The 14,350-nt window shown below is 29.9% G+C and overlaps 5 protein-coding genes across 10 annotated transcripts; 3 read left to right on the forward strand and 2 right to left on the reverse strand.

Moving 5' to 3' along the window:
* Positions 1-230: 230 nt before the first annotated feature.
* Positions 231-6,332, forward strand: Klp10A (kinesin-like protein 10A). Of its 6 annotated transcripts, XM_075732311.1 has the most exons (10): positions 308-849; positions 1,228-1,346; positions 1,947-2,078; positions 2,137-2,384; positions 2,474-2,568; positions 2,645-2,842; positions 3,133-4,545; positions 4,611-4,817; positions 4,900-4,992; positions 5,066-6,332. In XM_075732311.1, the coding sequence occupies exons 4-10, from the start codon at positions 2,336-2,338 to the stop codon at positions 5,267-5,269; spliced, it is 2,259 nt and encodes a 752-aa protein (XP_075588426.1). In that variant the 5' UTR covers positions 308-849; positions 1,228-1,346; positions 1,947-2,078; positions 2,137-2,335; the 3' UTR covers positions 5,270-6,332. The 6 variants fall into 6 exon arrangements, with proteins under 6 accessions (XP_046912559.2, XP_046912555.2, XP_075588426.1 ...); XM_047056600.2 differs by lacking the exon at positions 1,947-2,078; XM_047056603.2 differs by lacking the exons at positions 1,228-1,346; positions 1,947-2,078 and having other exon boundaries at positions 231-849; positions 2,645-2,794.
* Positions 6,333-6,384: 52 nt separating this feature from the next.
* On the reverse strand, positions 6,385-9,193 carry LOC124494277 (uncharacterized). The gene is given in 3 exon segments (XM_047057450.2): positions 6,385-7,355; positions 7,357-7,556; positions 7,624-9,193. Coding segments are annotated over 3 exon segments (2,682 nt in total). The 3' UTR covers positions 6,385-6,443.
* Positions 9,194-9,246: 53 nt separating this feature from the next.
* On the reverse strand, positions 9,247-10,374 carry LOC142597622 (uncharacterized). The gene is made up of 2 exons (XM_075732313.1): positions 9,759-10,374; positions 9,247-9,660 (listed from the first exon to the last, which is right to left on the reverse strand). Exons 1-2 carry the CDS (start codon positions 10,308-10,310, stop codon positions 9,403-9,405), a joined length of 810 nt encoding a protein of 269 aa, XP_075588428.1. The 5' UTR covers positions 10,311-10,374; the 3' UTR covers positions 9,247-9,402.
* Positions 10,375-10,551: 177 nt separating this feature from the next.
* On the forward strand, positions 10,552-12,446 carry LOC124493445 (uncharacterized). Its single transcript, XM_047056522.2, has 5 exons — positions 10,552-11,552; positions 11,648-11,689; positions 11,761-11,781; positions 11,862-11,924; positions 11,990-12,446. Exons 1-5 carry the CDS (start codon positions 11,292-11,294, stop codon positions 12,257-12,259), a joined length of 657 nt encoding a protein of 218 aa, XP_046912478.2. The 5' UTR covers positions 10,552-11,291; the 3' UTR covers positions 12,260-12,446.
* Positions 12,447-12,745: 299 nt separating this feature from the next.
* On the forward strand, positions 12,746-14,113 carry LOC124493732 (uncharacterized). The gene is made up of 5 exons (XM_075732382.1): positions 12,746-12,911; positions 12,973-13,083; positions 13,175-13,237; positions 13,306-13,624; positions 13,730-14,113. The coding sequence occupies exons 1-5, from the start codon at positions 12,771-12,773 to the stop codon at positions 13,753-13,755; spliced, it is 660 nt and encodes a 219-aa protein (XP_075588497.1). The 5' UTR covers positions 12,746-12,770; the 3' UTR covers positions 13,756-14,113.
* The last annotated feature ends 237 nt before the right edge of the window (positions 14,114-14,350 follow it).

Below are 14,350 nucleotides of genomic sequence, written 5' to 3' on the forward strand. Positions count from 1 at the left end.
ATAGATGACCGTTGATATAGATTGATTTATATTTTATTTCATTTTCATATAAACAATCAAAAATTGATCAATCTTTTCATTCATTTTCAAATCGATTTTTATCTAAATTATCATGTCATTTATGTATGGACCCCCTGGATTCTAATACATTGATGAAACGTAACCACCCTTTTTGGTGGTAGTGGCAGTCTACGCTAATAATCAACGTTACAACGGTAGGAGTGGTCAATTGTTTAAATTCAGTTTCGGTTGACTGACAATAAATTGCATTCTCTCTCTCTCTTTTGCTCTCTTTCTGTTGTTTGTTCGATTTTAGCCAACAACAAAAACAACAACGGAACGAATAAAAAAATTCGTTGCAATTCACAATATTATTACCCCAAAAAAAAAAAAAAAAAATTTCGTCGACTGTTGTTGTTGTATATCGTGATGATGGTTGATGGACACCGAAAAGAAAAAAAAACCCGTTGAGTTTTATTATTTTTTTTTCTTTTTTATCGGTTGTTGTAGATGGTGGATGTATTTTTTGAACAAGTTTTTTTTTCATTCTTTTTTTTCATCATTCTTCATCTTGATTGCTTCCTGAGTGTTGTGCGACTACCAGCCACCACAAAATAATAACAACAACAACCAGTCACAAAATCTCATCTTGACTCGAATTTTTTTTTATTTGTTGTTGTTGTTTTTACTTGTATTTATCATCATCATCATCTACAACAACAACAACAACAACAACAAAAATTTTTGTAAATTTTCAACCATATCGAATATTTTGATTTTATTATGACCAATTCATCAATAGAAACTATTTAAAATTTGTTCAGCTCTCTTTAGTTAATCTGGAATCTGGTAATATTTTGTTGCTTGCCACTTTTCTCTCTGTCTCTCTATCTCGCTCTTTTTTTTCTCTCTCTTTGATTTACTCCATCACAATCCCCCCATCCACTCAATCATTAATCGTGAAATGATGATGATGAAGTTTATTATTATCCAATGACAAGTGAAAAAAACAGAAAACAAAATAAAAGGGTTTAGTTTTTTCCATCTTGTTGAATCATCGAATTTCACATATATAAAATAATGTGTTTTATTTTTCCCCAAAGAAAAAAGATTCTTTTTTTTTTGTTCTCACACCATTTGTTTTCAATATATTGATGAATGAAAAACACCAATCATCATCATCGGTTATATATCCACTATTTATCTTTTTTTTTTTAAAAAAAAAAGATTATGTAGATTTGTCGTCGTGGTTGGTGGTTGTTGGTTCCGAAAAAAAAACAAAACAAAACAAGAAGTCCACTACTCTCGCTGCTTTTGGCCAGTTTGTATGGACGTCGTCGTTGTTTGTATGAATTTACTTTTTTTTCTTGTTATTGTTATTGTTCTGATGTGGATGATTCGACTCAAATTTCATGTGTGATATCTGTGTGTGTGTGTTTGGATTCCGTTAATCGTTAGAATATTTTGTGGTTTGTTTATTTTCAAAATTTCAATTAGTTTCAAACATCATATCATATTCAATAATAATTGTGCTTGTCATTGTGTGTATGTGTGTGTGTTTTTTATTTTTCTTGAAAAAAAGCCGATGATGATGATGGCTTAGTCATCATTATCACAGTCTTTGTCTTGTTTTTATGACAAAATTTTTTGCTTTTTGTGTGTGTGTATGTTTAAAAAAAATTCAATATTCAACCAACTTAATCTTCACACATTAGATAGATAGATAGATGTGGGTGTTGCCTCATCTTCATCACATGATGATGATGAAATATGAGAACACGTTGCTCTTGATTATATTGTGACACTTTGACCAGCCAACAACACTAATAATAGAAAAAAAAATCCTAATTTTTATGGTCTTTATATGTGCGATTTCTTTTTTTTTTTTTTAAAGATGACGCACATGAACAAAGATCAATTTTTTTCCTTTGTTTCTTCTTGCACAGAATTGTATTGATTAAAAAAATTTTTTTTCTTCTGTCAACGGAATCAAGTTTACCAGCAACAATAAATCGATTTTTTTTCTCTGTTTGTTTCTCCATCTTCCTCCTTTTTCATTCATCACAATAATAATCGGAGTAACCTTGATTTTTATTCTTGAAATTATAATGCTAATATAATTATCGTTTATTACAGAATTTCAAATTGTAAAACAGAACAACCATAACAGCAGCGACGGCAGCATTAGTAACAGCAGCTATCGATATCAGCTTTTTGGCAAAGTGAACATTATTTGAAAAGTGTCGAAACAAAATTTTTTTGTTTTGTTTTTGCTTCCACTTTTTTTTCAAATTCTTTGATCTATCATCAAAATTTTCAAATCAAATCAATCAAAATGGCCACATTAACTAATGGAATGGAAGTTAAGATACAAAGAACGAATGGTAAGTTGGTTTTTGTTTTGTTTTGTTTATTTTCGAATTCTTTGTAATGATAAATATATTTTTTTTTTTTTTTGCTACAAATAATTTAGGTAAAATACATGGTGCAATTGTCATGACAATTAGTTATGAAACAAAAACCGTTACAGTCGAATGGGCCGAAGGTGAAGAGGTCAAAGGAAAAGAGGTGTGTTTGTTGTTGTAAATACCTGTAAATAATTTAATCAATTGAATTAATTAATTGAATCTCTTTAATTTTAAAGATTGATCTTGAACAAATATATCGCCTTAATCCAAGCCTTGCATTACCAACAACGATGAATAATACAACAATAAATGGCAGCGGTATTGCGGCTGCTTCTGCTGGTGGTGGTGGTGGTGTCGGTGGCGGTGGCGGTGGACAACTTAAAAAGGTAACCGGAACACGTAAATCAAAAATTGATCATCAATCATATAGCATGGTATTAATTTTTTTTTCTTGTTTCATATTCTACTTTTGTGATATTCTTTTGTATGCGTGTTTTTGTTGTTGTTTGTGTGTTTGTTTGTTTGTATGTATGTTTGTATGATGATAATAAACAGAATGAAGAGGTGAGCGTCAATTTCGTTTTGTCTTTGAATTTGTCTATTTATTCCTTTTGAATTCCTGTTCCTTGATTCATTATGTTTTTATTAGAAAATTGAAATTTTCTTTTTCATTATTTTAATTATCTAATTTTTTTTCTTCGTTTTTGATTTACCTTATGTGTAGAATCCATCAATGTTGCCTGTACGTACGGCAAACATTGCCTCATCACATCATCATCATAATAATAATCATCATCCGGCAAAAGGTTCATTACGTATGCGACAACAAACAAATCATAGACAAACAATTGCCAATGGACATCTACTTAATAATAATCATATGGATCCACCGCCCGCAACGGCGACAATATCCACAGCATCAAATAATATGACGAATGGATCGACAACAACAACAACAACAACAACAGCAGCAGCATCGAATAATAATAATGCAGCTTATTCTCGTCGTCGTTCAAATGCAGTGAAAGAAGTGGAAAAGATTAAAAAACAACGTGAAGAACGACGTGCACGACAAGCTGAACAAAAAGCCGAAAAAATTGAATTAATGAGTTCGGTTGATCCAACTTCACAATCACAATGGGAATTTTTGGCCATGATACGTGATTATCGTTCACAGATGGATTTCAATCCAATCACAATGAATGATCAGGTGAATGATCATCAGATTTGTGTGGCTGTACGTAAAAGGCCGTTGAATAAAAGGGAACAACTACGTAAAGATATTGATGTGATAACCATTTCGACCAAAGATATGGTCTTAGTCCATGAACCGAAACAAAAAGTTGATCTTACAAAATATTTAGAGAATCAACGTTTCCGTTTTGATTATGCATTCGATGAATCGGCCGATAATGAACTTGTTTATAAATATACGGCCAAACCATTAGTCAGAACCATATTCGAAGGTGGTATGGCCACCTGTTTTGCATATGGACAAACCGGTAGTGGTAAAACACACACGATGGGTGGTGATTTTCATGGTAAAACACAAGATTCATCTAAAGGAATATATGCATTGGCTGCACGTGATGTATTCATACAACTTCGATTGGCTAAAATGCAAGGAGAAGATTTGTTTGTATGTGCCTCATTTTTTGAAATATATTCTGGCAAAGTATTTGATCTGCTCAATGGAAAACAAAAGCTACGTGTGCTTGAAGATGCTAAAGGTCAGGTACAAGTAGTTGGCCTTAGTGAACGACGTGTTGATTCTACGGAAGATGTATTGAAACTAATTCAAATGGGCAATAATATTCGAACATCCGGTGTAACATCGGCTAATAATCATTCATCACGTTCACATGCCGTTTTTCAATTGATATTGAAAAAATCTCCAAATAAACTTAAAGGAAAATTCTCATTAATCGATCTGGCTGGTAATGAACGTGGTGCTGATACATCATCAGCTAATCGTCAAACACGAATGGAAGGTGCTGAAATTAATAAATCATTATTGGCATTGAAAGAATGTATCCGTGCATTGGGTAGACGTGGTGCTCATCTACCTTTTCGTGCTAGTAAATTAACACAAGTATTACGTGATTCATTTATTGGTGAAAATTCTCGTACCTGTATGGTAAGTGTGTATTTTATTCAAAGTTTTGTTTTTTTAAATTAATATGACAAATTCTTTAAAAATAGATTGCAATGATATCGCCTGGATTTCAATCTTGTGAACATACATTGAATACATTACGTTATGCTAACCGTGTCAAAGAACTTGGAACGGATGGTTCAGCCGATGAAGGTAATAAAGAAATGGATGGTGAAGATGATGTCGATGTGGATGATGATGATGATGCTATGGCCATCAATGGTGATGATATGGAAATTTTACAAGCTGCTAGTGTATGTATCAAATGTTTAAACAATCATTATGTTTGATTTCTGATAATAAATTTAAATTTTTTTTCTTTTTGGATTGATTTAGTCTAATGATGATCTTTATAAAATGCATCAAGCGATATCACATTTAACCGAATCTGAAGAAGAAGTGCTTGATATGCATAAAAATATTTGCGAGGTAAAGTTAAAATTACTTGGTATAATAATTCAATTTAATTTAATAATTGTTTGTTGTTCGAAACAACTATTAGGAAATGCAACGATGGACCAAAGAACATGATCGTTTGATTGATCTAACATCCGAAGTTGATTATAATGTTGATGTTTATGTACAGAATCTTGAAGATTTATTAGCCGTACAAATGGAACAGATTAATAAACTACAAGAACGATTAGGAAATTTTAAAACACAACTACGTGAAGAGGAATTGATCTCGAAAAAATTGGTCAGATAATTTTTTTTCCCCAATCAATCAGGAAAAGTAATTCGACCAATATTGATTATTATCAACAATTTATTATTATTATTAAATTGTCAATCGTCATTCAACTAAACTTCCATCCAAGTTTCAAACAAAAAATTCTATAAATTTGTTGTTGCTGCTGCTACACTACTACCACCCTACATAATTCAAATTTTGGTCATATATTGAGCGAGACCCACCTTGTCATCGTCTTTCTTCCACCTGCATTACCACCATCCACCCCCACAACATCAACTATTTGTGCATAATTTATTCTTGAAAACAAAACAAAAAATTGATTTGAATTTCTTCAAGTGTTTTTATCTTCTCAATGTAAAATTGATTCAATTTTATAACCAAAAAAAATGATGATTTCTACAATGGTAATTTTATCCAATGTGGTGATTGTGGTGGTGATATGATAATAATTTATACGCGCCACGTTTATATATATGGCCTCCACACACACACACAAACACATTACCCACCTAAATTATTTTAAATTTTTTTTTTTAATTTTATCATTTGTCTGATTTTTTTTTATTTTCAAAAAGAAATTAAAAAAATTTTCTTATAGTGTTGTGTGCGTGGCTAGTGTGTGTGTGTATGTAATGTGTGTCTTTTATATGTTGTGTAAATAATTGAAATTTGTAATGATGATGACACAGAGATTCAGGCTCACACACCCACATTATCAGTGTGTATGAGACCACTTTATATTTGTTCTGTGATTCATTTTTTTTTGTTTTGTTTTTAAGCATCAACAATGCATTATAAATACACACATACCAGCGTGTGCTATGGATTATCAAATGAGAATGGATTATGATTGATGTCCGAATTAATTATACTCAATACACATACACACACACACACACACACACACACGATTTATTTGAATTTTAGATTTGCACCTTTTTATCACCCCCCCCATAAATTCACATATAACACACACAGAGAGAGAGAGAAATTCAATGATTATAAATTGGCTAATCTTGTTTTTGAATCAAAAATCAAATCATAATAAATAAAAATAAAATTTTTAACACTGAAATGATGATTGACGATAATATTTGGTGGTGTTTGTGTGTGTTTTTTTTTTTATTTTTTATTTATTGAATTATCGATATTTGGTTGTACGGTTTGTTTTTTTTTGTTGTTTCATTCATTCAATTATTGTATTGATTTTAATGATTCGAATCTTTGGTGAATCGACTACCACTACTGTCAATTCATGATCATTACGTCCACCAGTGTTTGTAGCAGCAGAAGAACCAATTATTGCTGAAGAATTTGGTACACTAAATAAATTAATAATACGTTTTTGGCCACCAATATGAAAACCACGATCCAATTGTTGATTAGCACGTATCAAATGTGTAAGACCATTACGATTTAAATAATCAATATTTTGATTATCATCAGCAGTATTCATTCTAGACACATTGATCAATATTTCTTTAACTATAGGAAATTGATTTGGATCTTTTAATTCTTTTGGTAAATTATTATTAATATCATCAATCGATGTGGTCGTACGAATGGGCAGATTATTATTAACACATGCAACCGATTCATCGATTATTATAGCCAATGGCATACGATCGAATATATCATTGATCAATTCATAAAGAATATGTCCACTTTTATCACCATATTTTCGATTACATTCTGATTGAAATTTATTTTTCTGCATTTGTCTACATTCATTATGGCCACGAAGTAGAAAAAATTTATTTGGTGTAATAATTTTCAATGCAAACAAATACAATATACATTCGATTCCCATTGAATTAATGCCAATACCATTAACATAATTGCCAAGAAAAACATAATTACTGGGTACAACTGGAACACTTGTCCATAGGGCTCGTTCCATTTTGATTAAATTACCTAAATCACCGATAATATCACCAATAATATATGATGATGAATTTATACGTATCAATTTATCTTCACAATCAAATATTGCACGAACATTTTGACATAGAATGGTTACATAACGAATAAATAGATCATGATTATTATCAGTACCAGCAAAAAATCCCAATGGTTGATGTTGTTGTTTGTTGTTGATGATGTCGATCTTTTCGTGATTGTTGTTGTTGTTGTTGTACGGCATTAGCAGCATTAAATTCTCGTAACATATCCAAAAATGTTGGACCAATCGATACAGTTGAGAATACATAATCCTGTGAATATTTATGCATAGTCATTTCATTTTTATCATTATTAACTGTTGGATCATTGCTAATATTCAATTCGTTTGTATCATCGTCTAAAAAGAGAGAAAAAAAAGAAAAATTTAAATTCAAAAAAAAAAATTTCCAGAAAAAACAACTTACGTTCAAGAATATTTCTAGCTTCAATACAACGACCAATCGGATCGAAACGTACACAATGTGAACCAAATTCATAATTACGTTCACGACATGCTAAACAAGGGCCATGACTTTTATCAACAATAACGGATGATGAATGATGATGATGTGATGATTCAACACGACTTTTACGATATGCAGAAATTCTTGTATCATTACGGCGTTGAAAATTATGACAAATATGCACCAATAATGGACTTGATGCACGACACAATGATTCTGTACGTATTGAATCATTTGATACTAAATGAATAAATTGATCAAAATTTATTGGAAAATTTTTCCATGTACCAAGCGATTGTTCATTCCAATTTAAATCACGAAACATTCTGGCCATATCATTTTGATCCAAATGATCACGACGTTCCAGATCATAATAACGAAATATAAAACGTAATCGTTGATTTGTATTTGGACAACCAGGTTCTATTGAAACGATACCAGAGAAAAATTCTTGAAATGTTAGATAACCACAACGATTTGAATTGAATGCCTGAAATAGCTGTAATAGTGTATCACATTCATGAAAATAATCATTAATATAACTACAAAATGACCAATATGTCATATAGAATGATGGAAAACAATGTTCCAAAAAATCGCTATAAATTTTTCCAATATCCATTTTTGATATATGAAACGTATTTGCTAATATTTGATCTATATTTTTATTCTGCTGCTGCTGTTGTTGTTGTTGTTGATTAATCAAATCCTGCAGTCCAATCATAGTAATCAAATTATCAACATTGAAACCAATTTCTGATATTTCTCTTGGTTTATTTGTTTCCACTAAGAATGATACAAACATTGGTACTTCAGGACCCCATAATCCGGATATATTACCGGTGATGGCATCATTCATGTCTATCCATTGTAAATGTTTACTACTTGTACAGCATTTAAATTGTGTTGCTGTATCACCAGGTGGTTGATTAACACTATCCAATGTGACCAATTGTATTAAACGATAAATAAATTTTTTTGTCATCGGTAATTGTATCCGCAATATGTGGACACAATTAATACTTTGTACTGGTATTGTTTTCACTAATCTTGGATCAATTTCTGAATCTTCTTTTGAGAATATTATGGCAATACCTTCGGTAGTGGCCATATTCCATGTTTTATCCGGTTGTAATGCAACAAATGGTAACCAAACAGCATTATTACGTTCATTAAGGCTAAGCATTATTCTTCGATGTAATGGACAATAGAATATATAGGCAATACAATTGTACATATATTCACCAATTGGTGAACCACTTTCTGGTTCTAATTTAGCAATAGTGAATTCTTTTAATTTAGGCAATTGTGTCATATCAAAACCATGAAAATCTACTGATGGTTGTGGTTGTTGTTGCTGCTGATTCTGCTGATGCTGATGCTGCTGCTGCTGTCCAACACCCATACCAATCGATTCAATAGAATTAGTTGAATTTGTTGTACTTCGAGATGATTTCTGTGATGACATCGATGATGATGACAATGATGATGATGATGATGATGTCTTTGTTGATGTTGTTGATGATTTCATAATTTTTTTATATTTTTAAATTAATGAAAAAAAAATTGAAATAAAAAAATAACGTATTTTTGATACAACGAATTTCATCGATATCAATAATTTATAGTCACTATTTATATATTAATGTGAAAAATTATTTTCGTTCTTTAATAGAATTATTATCAAATTAATTAGAATTAGAAACAATAAACAGTAACATAATAAAATAATTCATTCATTCATTTGTTATTACCAATCATCATCATCATCATTGTTGTTGTAGCATCATTTAATTGTTCGAATGTTTGAAGATTTTGTTGTGCCGATTGTTGTAGATAATTTTTTCTTTCAATCAATTTTTTTCTACAACAATCACGTTTATTTATTAATCGTACCATTTTATAACGTAATTCATTTTGATGTTCATTTTTTTCATTATAACATTGTCGTAATTCTTTCAATGTGTTTGCACGAATTTTACATTCATCCAAATAAATCTATTATAATCAATCAATCAGTAAATCAGTGATATAATGATAAAAAAAAAAAAACAAAATCAATAATTACAATTGTAAATCACCAACAAAAATATTACCTCTTTTTCATTTTTATTCTGTTTCACTTGACAAAGTACAAGCAAAATATTACGAAATGATTGTCCATTTGGTTGTCGTAGAAAAATAAGCCGATATAATTCAAATTCATCATGAACATTTAACGTTTTATTCCGATGTGGTTGCTGATGTATATGATGACGATCATTGTTGTTGTTGTTGTTGTTGTTGTTGTTATGATCACCATTATTCGATGATAATTGATGATGATTATTAGTATTAAATGGACAATAATAACATTTCAATAATATTATCAATCTATTGAATAATTTATATTTATAATCAAAATCAAATTTATTATAATTATTATTATCGTTAATCCAAACATCATCATAATCATCACCATCATCATCATCATCATGATCATCATTAGAATTTAATTCCATTACAATCATATGTAATGTATACAGGACAGTTAAATGATTCGGTTGAATGAAATCATTTGATCGTAACTTGAATTGATGATGAAAATATTTTGATAATAGATTAATTATTCGATGATTTTCATTAACATTATTCATTATCATCATCATTATCACATCATCAACAACAATGATTTTATGATTGAAATTGAAATTTTTTCCAAATTTCTGATGACAAAACACAAACAATAAACATTTTTCACAATTATAGCCAGTTGTATTTTACTTTAGTTTTTATTTTTTTTCGTCATCCTAGTCAATGTCAATTTTTCTTGATGATGATGATATTTTTTTTCGAACGAATTGAAAATGGAAAAAAAACTTAGTCACCAACACACACCACATTCGAATCATTGTTTTGTTTGTTTTCACTTTTCTTTGACCTCGATCGATTGATTTATTTACACTTGAAAGGACTTGAAATTCAATTTATGGCTAGAATTTTGACAGAACAAAAAAAAAGTCTATTAATTGCAAATTAAATGACAAAAAATGTATAACAACAACAACAACAGCAGCAAAAAAAAAAAATTCACCATGTAATCAATCAATCACCAAATTTAAATAGACATGAAATTTGAATTGCAGAATTAATTATGGAGATGGATCAACAAATAAGAGAATCAAATTACAATATAATTTTTTTTCATCGTTTTTTGTTGAATTTAATGACACAAAAAAATATTCTTCATCGGTTGTTCATCATCATCATCATCATTGTTGTTTTTGAAATTCGTACCATTTTTTTTATCGTTTGTTTAACACAACAATCATCATCATATCCTCGAATATTTTTTGTCATGATAATGATATATATCAATAATAATGTTCTCTTTGGAATACCTTTGTTTATCTTGTCGTTTTTATTGTTTCAATTTCAACATTTGGGTCATTCATCATGTGTTGTTTTGGTTGATTCACCTGACTCGAATTTTTGATTCGATCATCATGATGATGATGCTGATGATGATTTAAATTATTTTTTTAGTTTCAAATGAAAAAAAATGATTCATTTCAAATCTAACGATCATCATCATATCATCATCATCATCAACGAATTGTGTTGTGTAAAAGAGAAGAAAAAAATTTATAATGGAAACGACAACCATATCGTTAGGACCGGCTAGGTCGATACAATCGATACATTTATCATCATCATCATCACCATCATCATCGTCATCATCATCATCGAAACAATCGATTGGTCAATCATGGTTTTCATCATTTGTCATTATCATTGGCGTTGTTTTATTATTATTAGGCTGTGGTTGTGGACCATCATTACAGATTGCATTTGCACCGAAATTGATAACAAGATTTTGTTATAATTCACCAAATTTATCCACTATTAATGTAATGATGATGATGATTATGTTTATTTCCAGATTTTTTTTTTTAATTACTAATCATCATTTCAATTTATTTCCATCCACATTTTATATGTATAGAGCCAATGTGTCCTATGTAATTATTATATGTTTGATGCTACGGTAAGTTTTGGTGAAACAAAAAAACTTTTTTTCTTTGTAAAATTATTATTTTTTTTTGTTATCATCAATAGGTTCTTGGATGTACTGGATCGGTTTGTAATCTCGTCATTTAAAATTCTTTTTTTGGTGTTTATTTTAAATTTCATTTTTCTCGATACACATACACACACAGACAGCATTAACGATGAATATAACGGCAACGCAGGCATTCTGTGTCATTTCACAATGTTTAGGTGTAAGTTGAATTTTTTTTTTTTTTTTTTGAATCACAATTTCTTTTTTATTGAAAATATTTTACAGCAAATAAGACAACAACCAGTATTTTTGGGACGTCGTAAACGAGATAGTAATTCAAATATGATAATGGAACAATTAGCACCAATACAACGTTACAAGGATTCGAATTTGGATATGATCAATCAATCTGCTATATCTACATTACCGGTTGAATATCGTATCGAAAAAGAAGTTGAAGCAGATATTGTACCTGATGATGATATCGATAATGACGATGATGATGACGATGATGGCTACGAAATTTCCGGCAAAGATTTGGATTCGTCAATCTAATTGATCATCATTAATCATTAATCATCTAACTTGACCCTATTCATCATATATGAATGAATGAAATTATTATAACTAACCTAACTTGTTTTATTTTGAATGATTTATTTTTTGTTTTTTTCTTTTATTGAAAAAAAATGTTGTTGTTTTTTTTTGTTTCCAAAAAAGAAAAATTTTTTTTTTCATTATTCAATGACAAATATGACATTTCCGCCTGGTTTGTTATTTTATTTTGTTAAAATTTATGAATCAATGAATTCAAAACAACACAACAAACGACAACAACAACAACAACAACAAAAAAAAACATCCAATCAATTCAAATCCAATCCGGTCCAGTGAATTTATGGGTGGACAAATAGATTCCAATATATATATTCGGATGTATTGTGGTGGTGGAAGATTGTGTGTTCGGGTCAGTCGGTTTTTTGTTGTTGTTGTTGTTGTTTGTGAAAATAAAATGAAAAATAAAAATATTTCATGATCATCATTCATTTACTGACTATCATTGAAAATGGTTGATTCAATCAGAATGATGATGATGATGATACGAATGAAGAATATTTTCGTACTTATTACCACTGGTATTTGGTGGTCATCATTATTTTTCATTTCATTCATCAGTCTATTTCAACATTATTCAACCTATCCAATGGTAAGTTTATATATAAGTGAATAGCAAATTCTTTTATCATTCGATTTCGATGAAAAAATAGCCACAAATGAGAATATGTATACAATCAATTGATCCAACAAGATTACCAAGTCAATGTATCTATTGTAAAAGTCGTACATTTCCAATTACTGTTCGTATGTGTACTGGTAATGTATGTTAATTTTTTTTTTTTTTTTTTTTTTGATAATGTGAATGATTGGGTTAACCAATATTTTGTGTTTTTTTTTTCTTGTTATATGAAGTCATATCTTCCGGCACGTATGACATTGAATGAAGCTTCGTGTTTGATAACCACTTGTCGTAAGGTGTGTTATATATATTCTATTTAATGAATGTCCATGATTGATTCGTTTTTTTTGTTTTGTTTGCATAGCAACTTCCAAGATATCCACCGGAACCATATTCATATATACGTCCAATGGCTAATAATAATATTGGTTATAATAATAATAATCATAATAGCTATAATAGCCATAATAATAATAATGCAATGCATAATGATCCAATTAATGATGACGATGATGATAATGATCATAGTAATGATCATACGAATGGATCGAATGGTATCGATGATGTTGGTGGTAACAATGGTGGCAATGATATAATGGAACATCCATCAACAACAATAATCAATAAGATACGTAAACCAGCGAAATTTTTTCTTGGAAAACCACAAAAAATTCAAACATCAAGTAAGATTTTTTTCCTTCTCTCTCTCTTTCTCTCTCTCTCTCTATCAACAAACTCAATTCATATTAATATAACATTTTTTTCTTTTGATTAAAAATTGTAAATAGTTCGACCATTTTCGTTGTATGGATAATTTTGGAAGAATTTTATCTCCAAAAAAAAAAATGTTAAATTTCAACGACAAAAAAAAAATAAACTTTGTACACTGATTTATTGGTTTCAAAGGATTTTTTTGTTTTGTTTTTTGGGGATTTTTCAACCATCATCATCATCCAAACTATTATTAATACAACCACTACAACTACCTGCTGCCGCATCATTTCGAAGGAATTCATTTCATATATCATCACATTCAGCAGCAGTAAGCTAGCCAGCCAGTCAACCATTTGATGGACGTTGACATCTGTGGATGAAATATCAAATGTACGCATGTGTGTAAGAGATTCTTTAAGGAGCCCAAAACAAAACAAAAAAAAACTAGAAATAAAAATTTTCATTTCATCATCAATTGCACCCTGAAAATTTTCTTGTTTCTTTTTTTGGTTGATGATGGAAACGTCACGAATTATGATGATGATGATGATGACGATGCGGTCAAAGGTCTATTTCTCTATCGTTTCTATATATCAAAAAGGAGTGGTTGATAAAAACAAAAAGGTGGAGCCACCACCACAAACGAATCGGGCGTCGTAAGGAAAAAAAAGGTCAACCAAACAACCGATAAGCAT

This window comes from Dermatophagoides farinae, chromosome 6, assembly GCF_024713945.1.
Source record: "Dermatophagoides farinae isolate YC_2012a chromosome 6, ASM2471394v1, whole genome shotgun sequence".
Taxonomy (NCBI): Eukaryota; Metazoa; Arthropoda; class Arachnida; order Sarcoptiformes; family Pyroglyphidae; genus Dermatophagoides; species Dermatophagoides farinae.

Excerpts from the sequence above, each read along its gene's own strand:
- Klp10A (XM_047056599.2), top strand. The coding sequence starts at position 2,336 with ATGGCCACATTAACTAATGGAATGGAAGTTAAGATACAAAGAACGAAT. Across the intron at positions 2,385-2,473 it reads TAAGATACAAAGAACGAATG|GTAAAATACATGGTGCAATT; the intron begins GTAAGTTGGTTT and ends CAAATAATTTAG. Across the intron at positions 4,993-5,065 it reads TGCATAAAAATATTTGCGAG|GAAATGCAACGATGGACCAA; the intron begins GTAAAGTTAAAA and ends AACAACTATTAG.
- LOC142597622 (XM_075732313.1), bottom strand. The coding sequence starts at position 10,310 with ATGATGATGATAATGAATAATGTTAATGAAAATCATCGAATAATTAAT. Across the intron at positions 9,661-9,758 it reads AGAATAAAAATGAAAAAGAG|ATTTATTTGGATGAATGTAA; the intron begins GTAATATTTTTG and ends TGATTATAATAG.
- LOC124493445 (XM_047056522.2), top strand. The coding sequence starts at position 11,292 with ATGGAAACGACAACCATATCGTTAGGACCGGCTAGGTCGATACAATCG. Across the intron at positions 11,553-11,647 it reads CAAATTTATCCACTATTAAT|AGCCAATGTGTCCTATGTAA; the intron begins GTAATGATGATG and ends TTATATGTATAG. Across the intron at positions 11,782-11,861 it reads TTCTTGGATGTACTGGATCG|ACAGCATTAACGATGAATAT; the intron begins GTTTGTAATCTC and ends ATACACACACAG.
- LOC124493732 (XM_075732382.1), top strand. The coding sequence starts at position 12,771 with ATGGTTGATTCAATCAGAATGATGATGATGATGATACGAATGAAGAAT. Across the intron at positions 12,912-12,972 it reads ATTATTCAACCTATCCAATG|CCACAAATGAGAATATGTAT; the intron begins GTAAGTTTATAT and ends ATGAAAAAATAG. Across the intron at positions 13,625-13,729 it reads ACAAAAAATTCAAACATCAA|TTCGACCATTTTCGTTGTAT; the intron begins GTAAGATTTTTT and ends AATTGTAAATAG.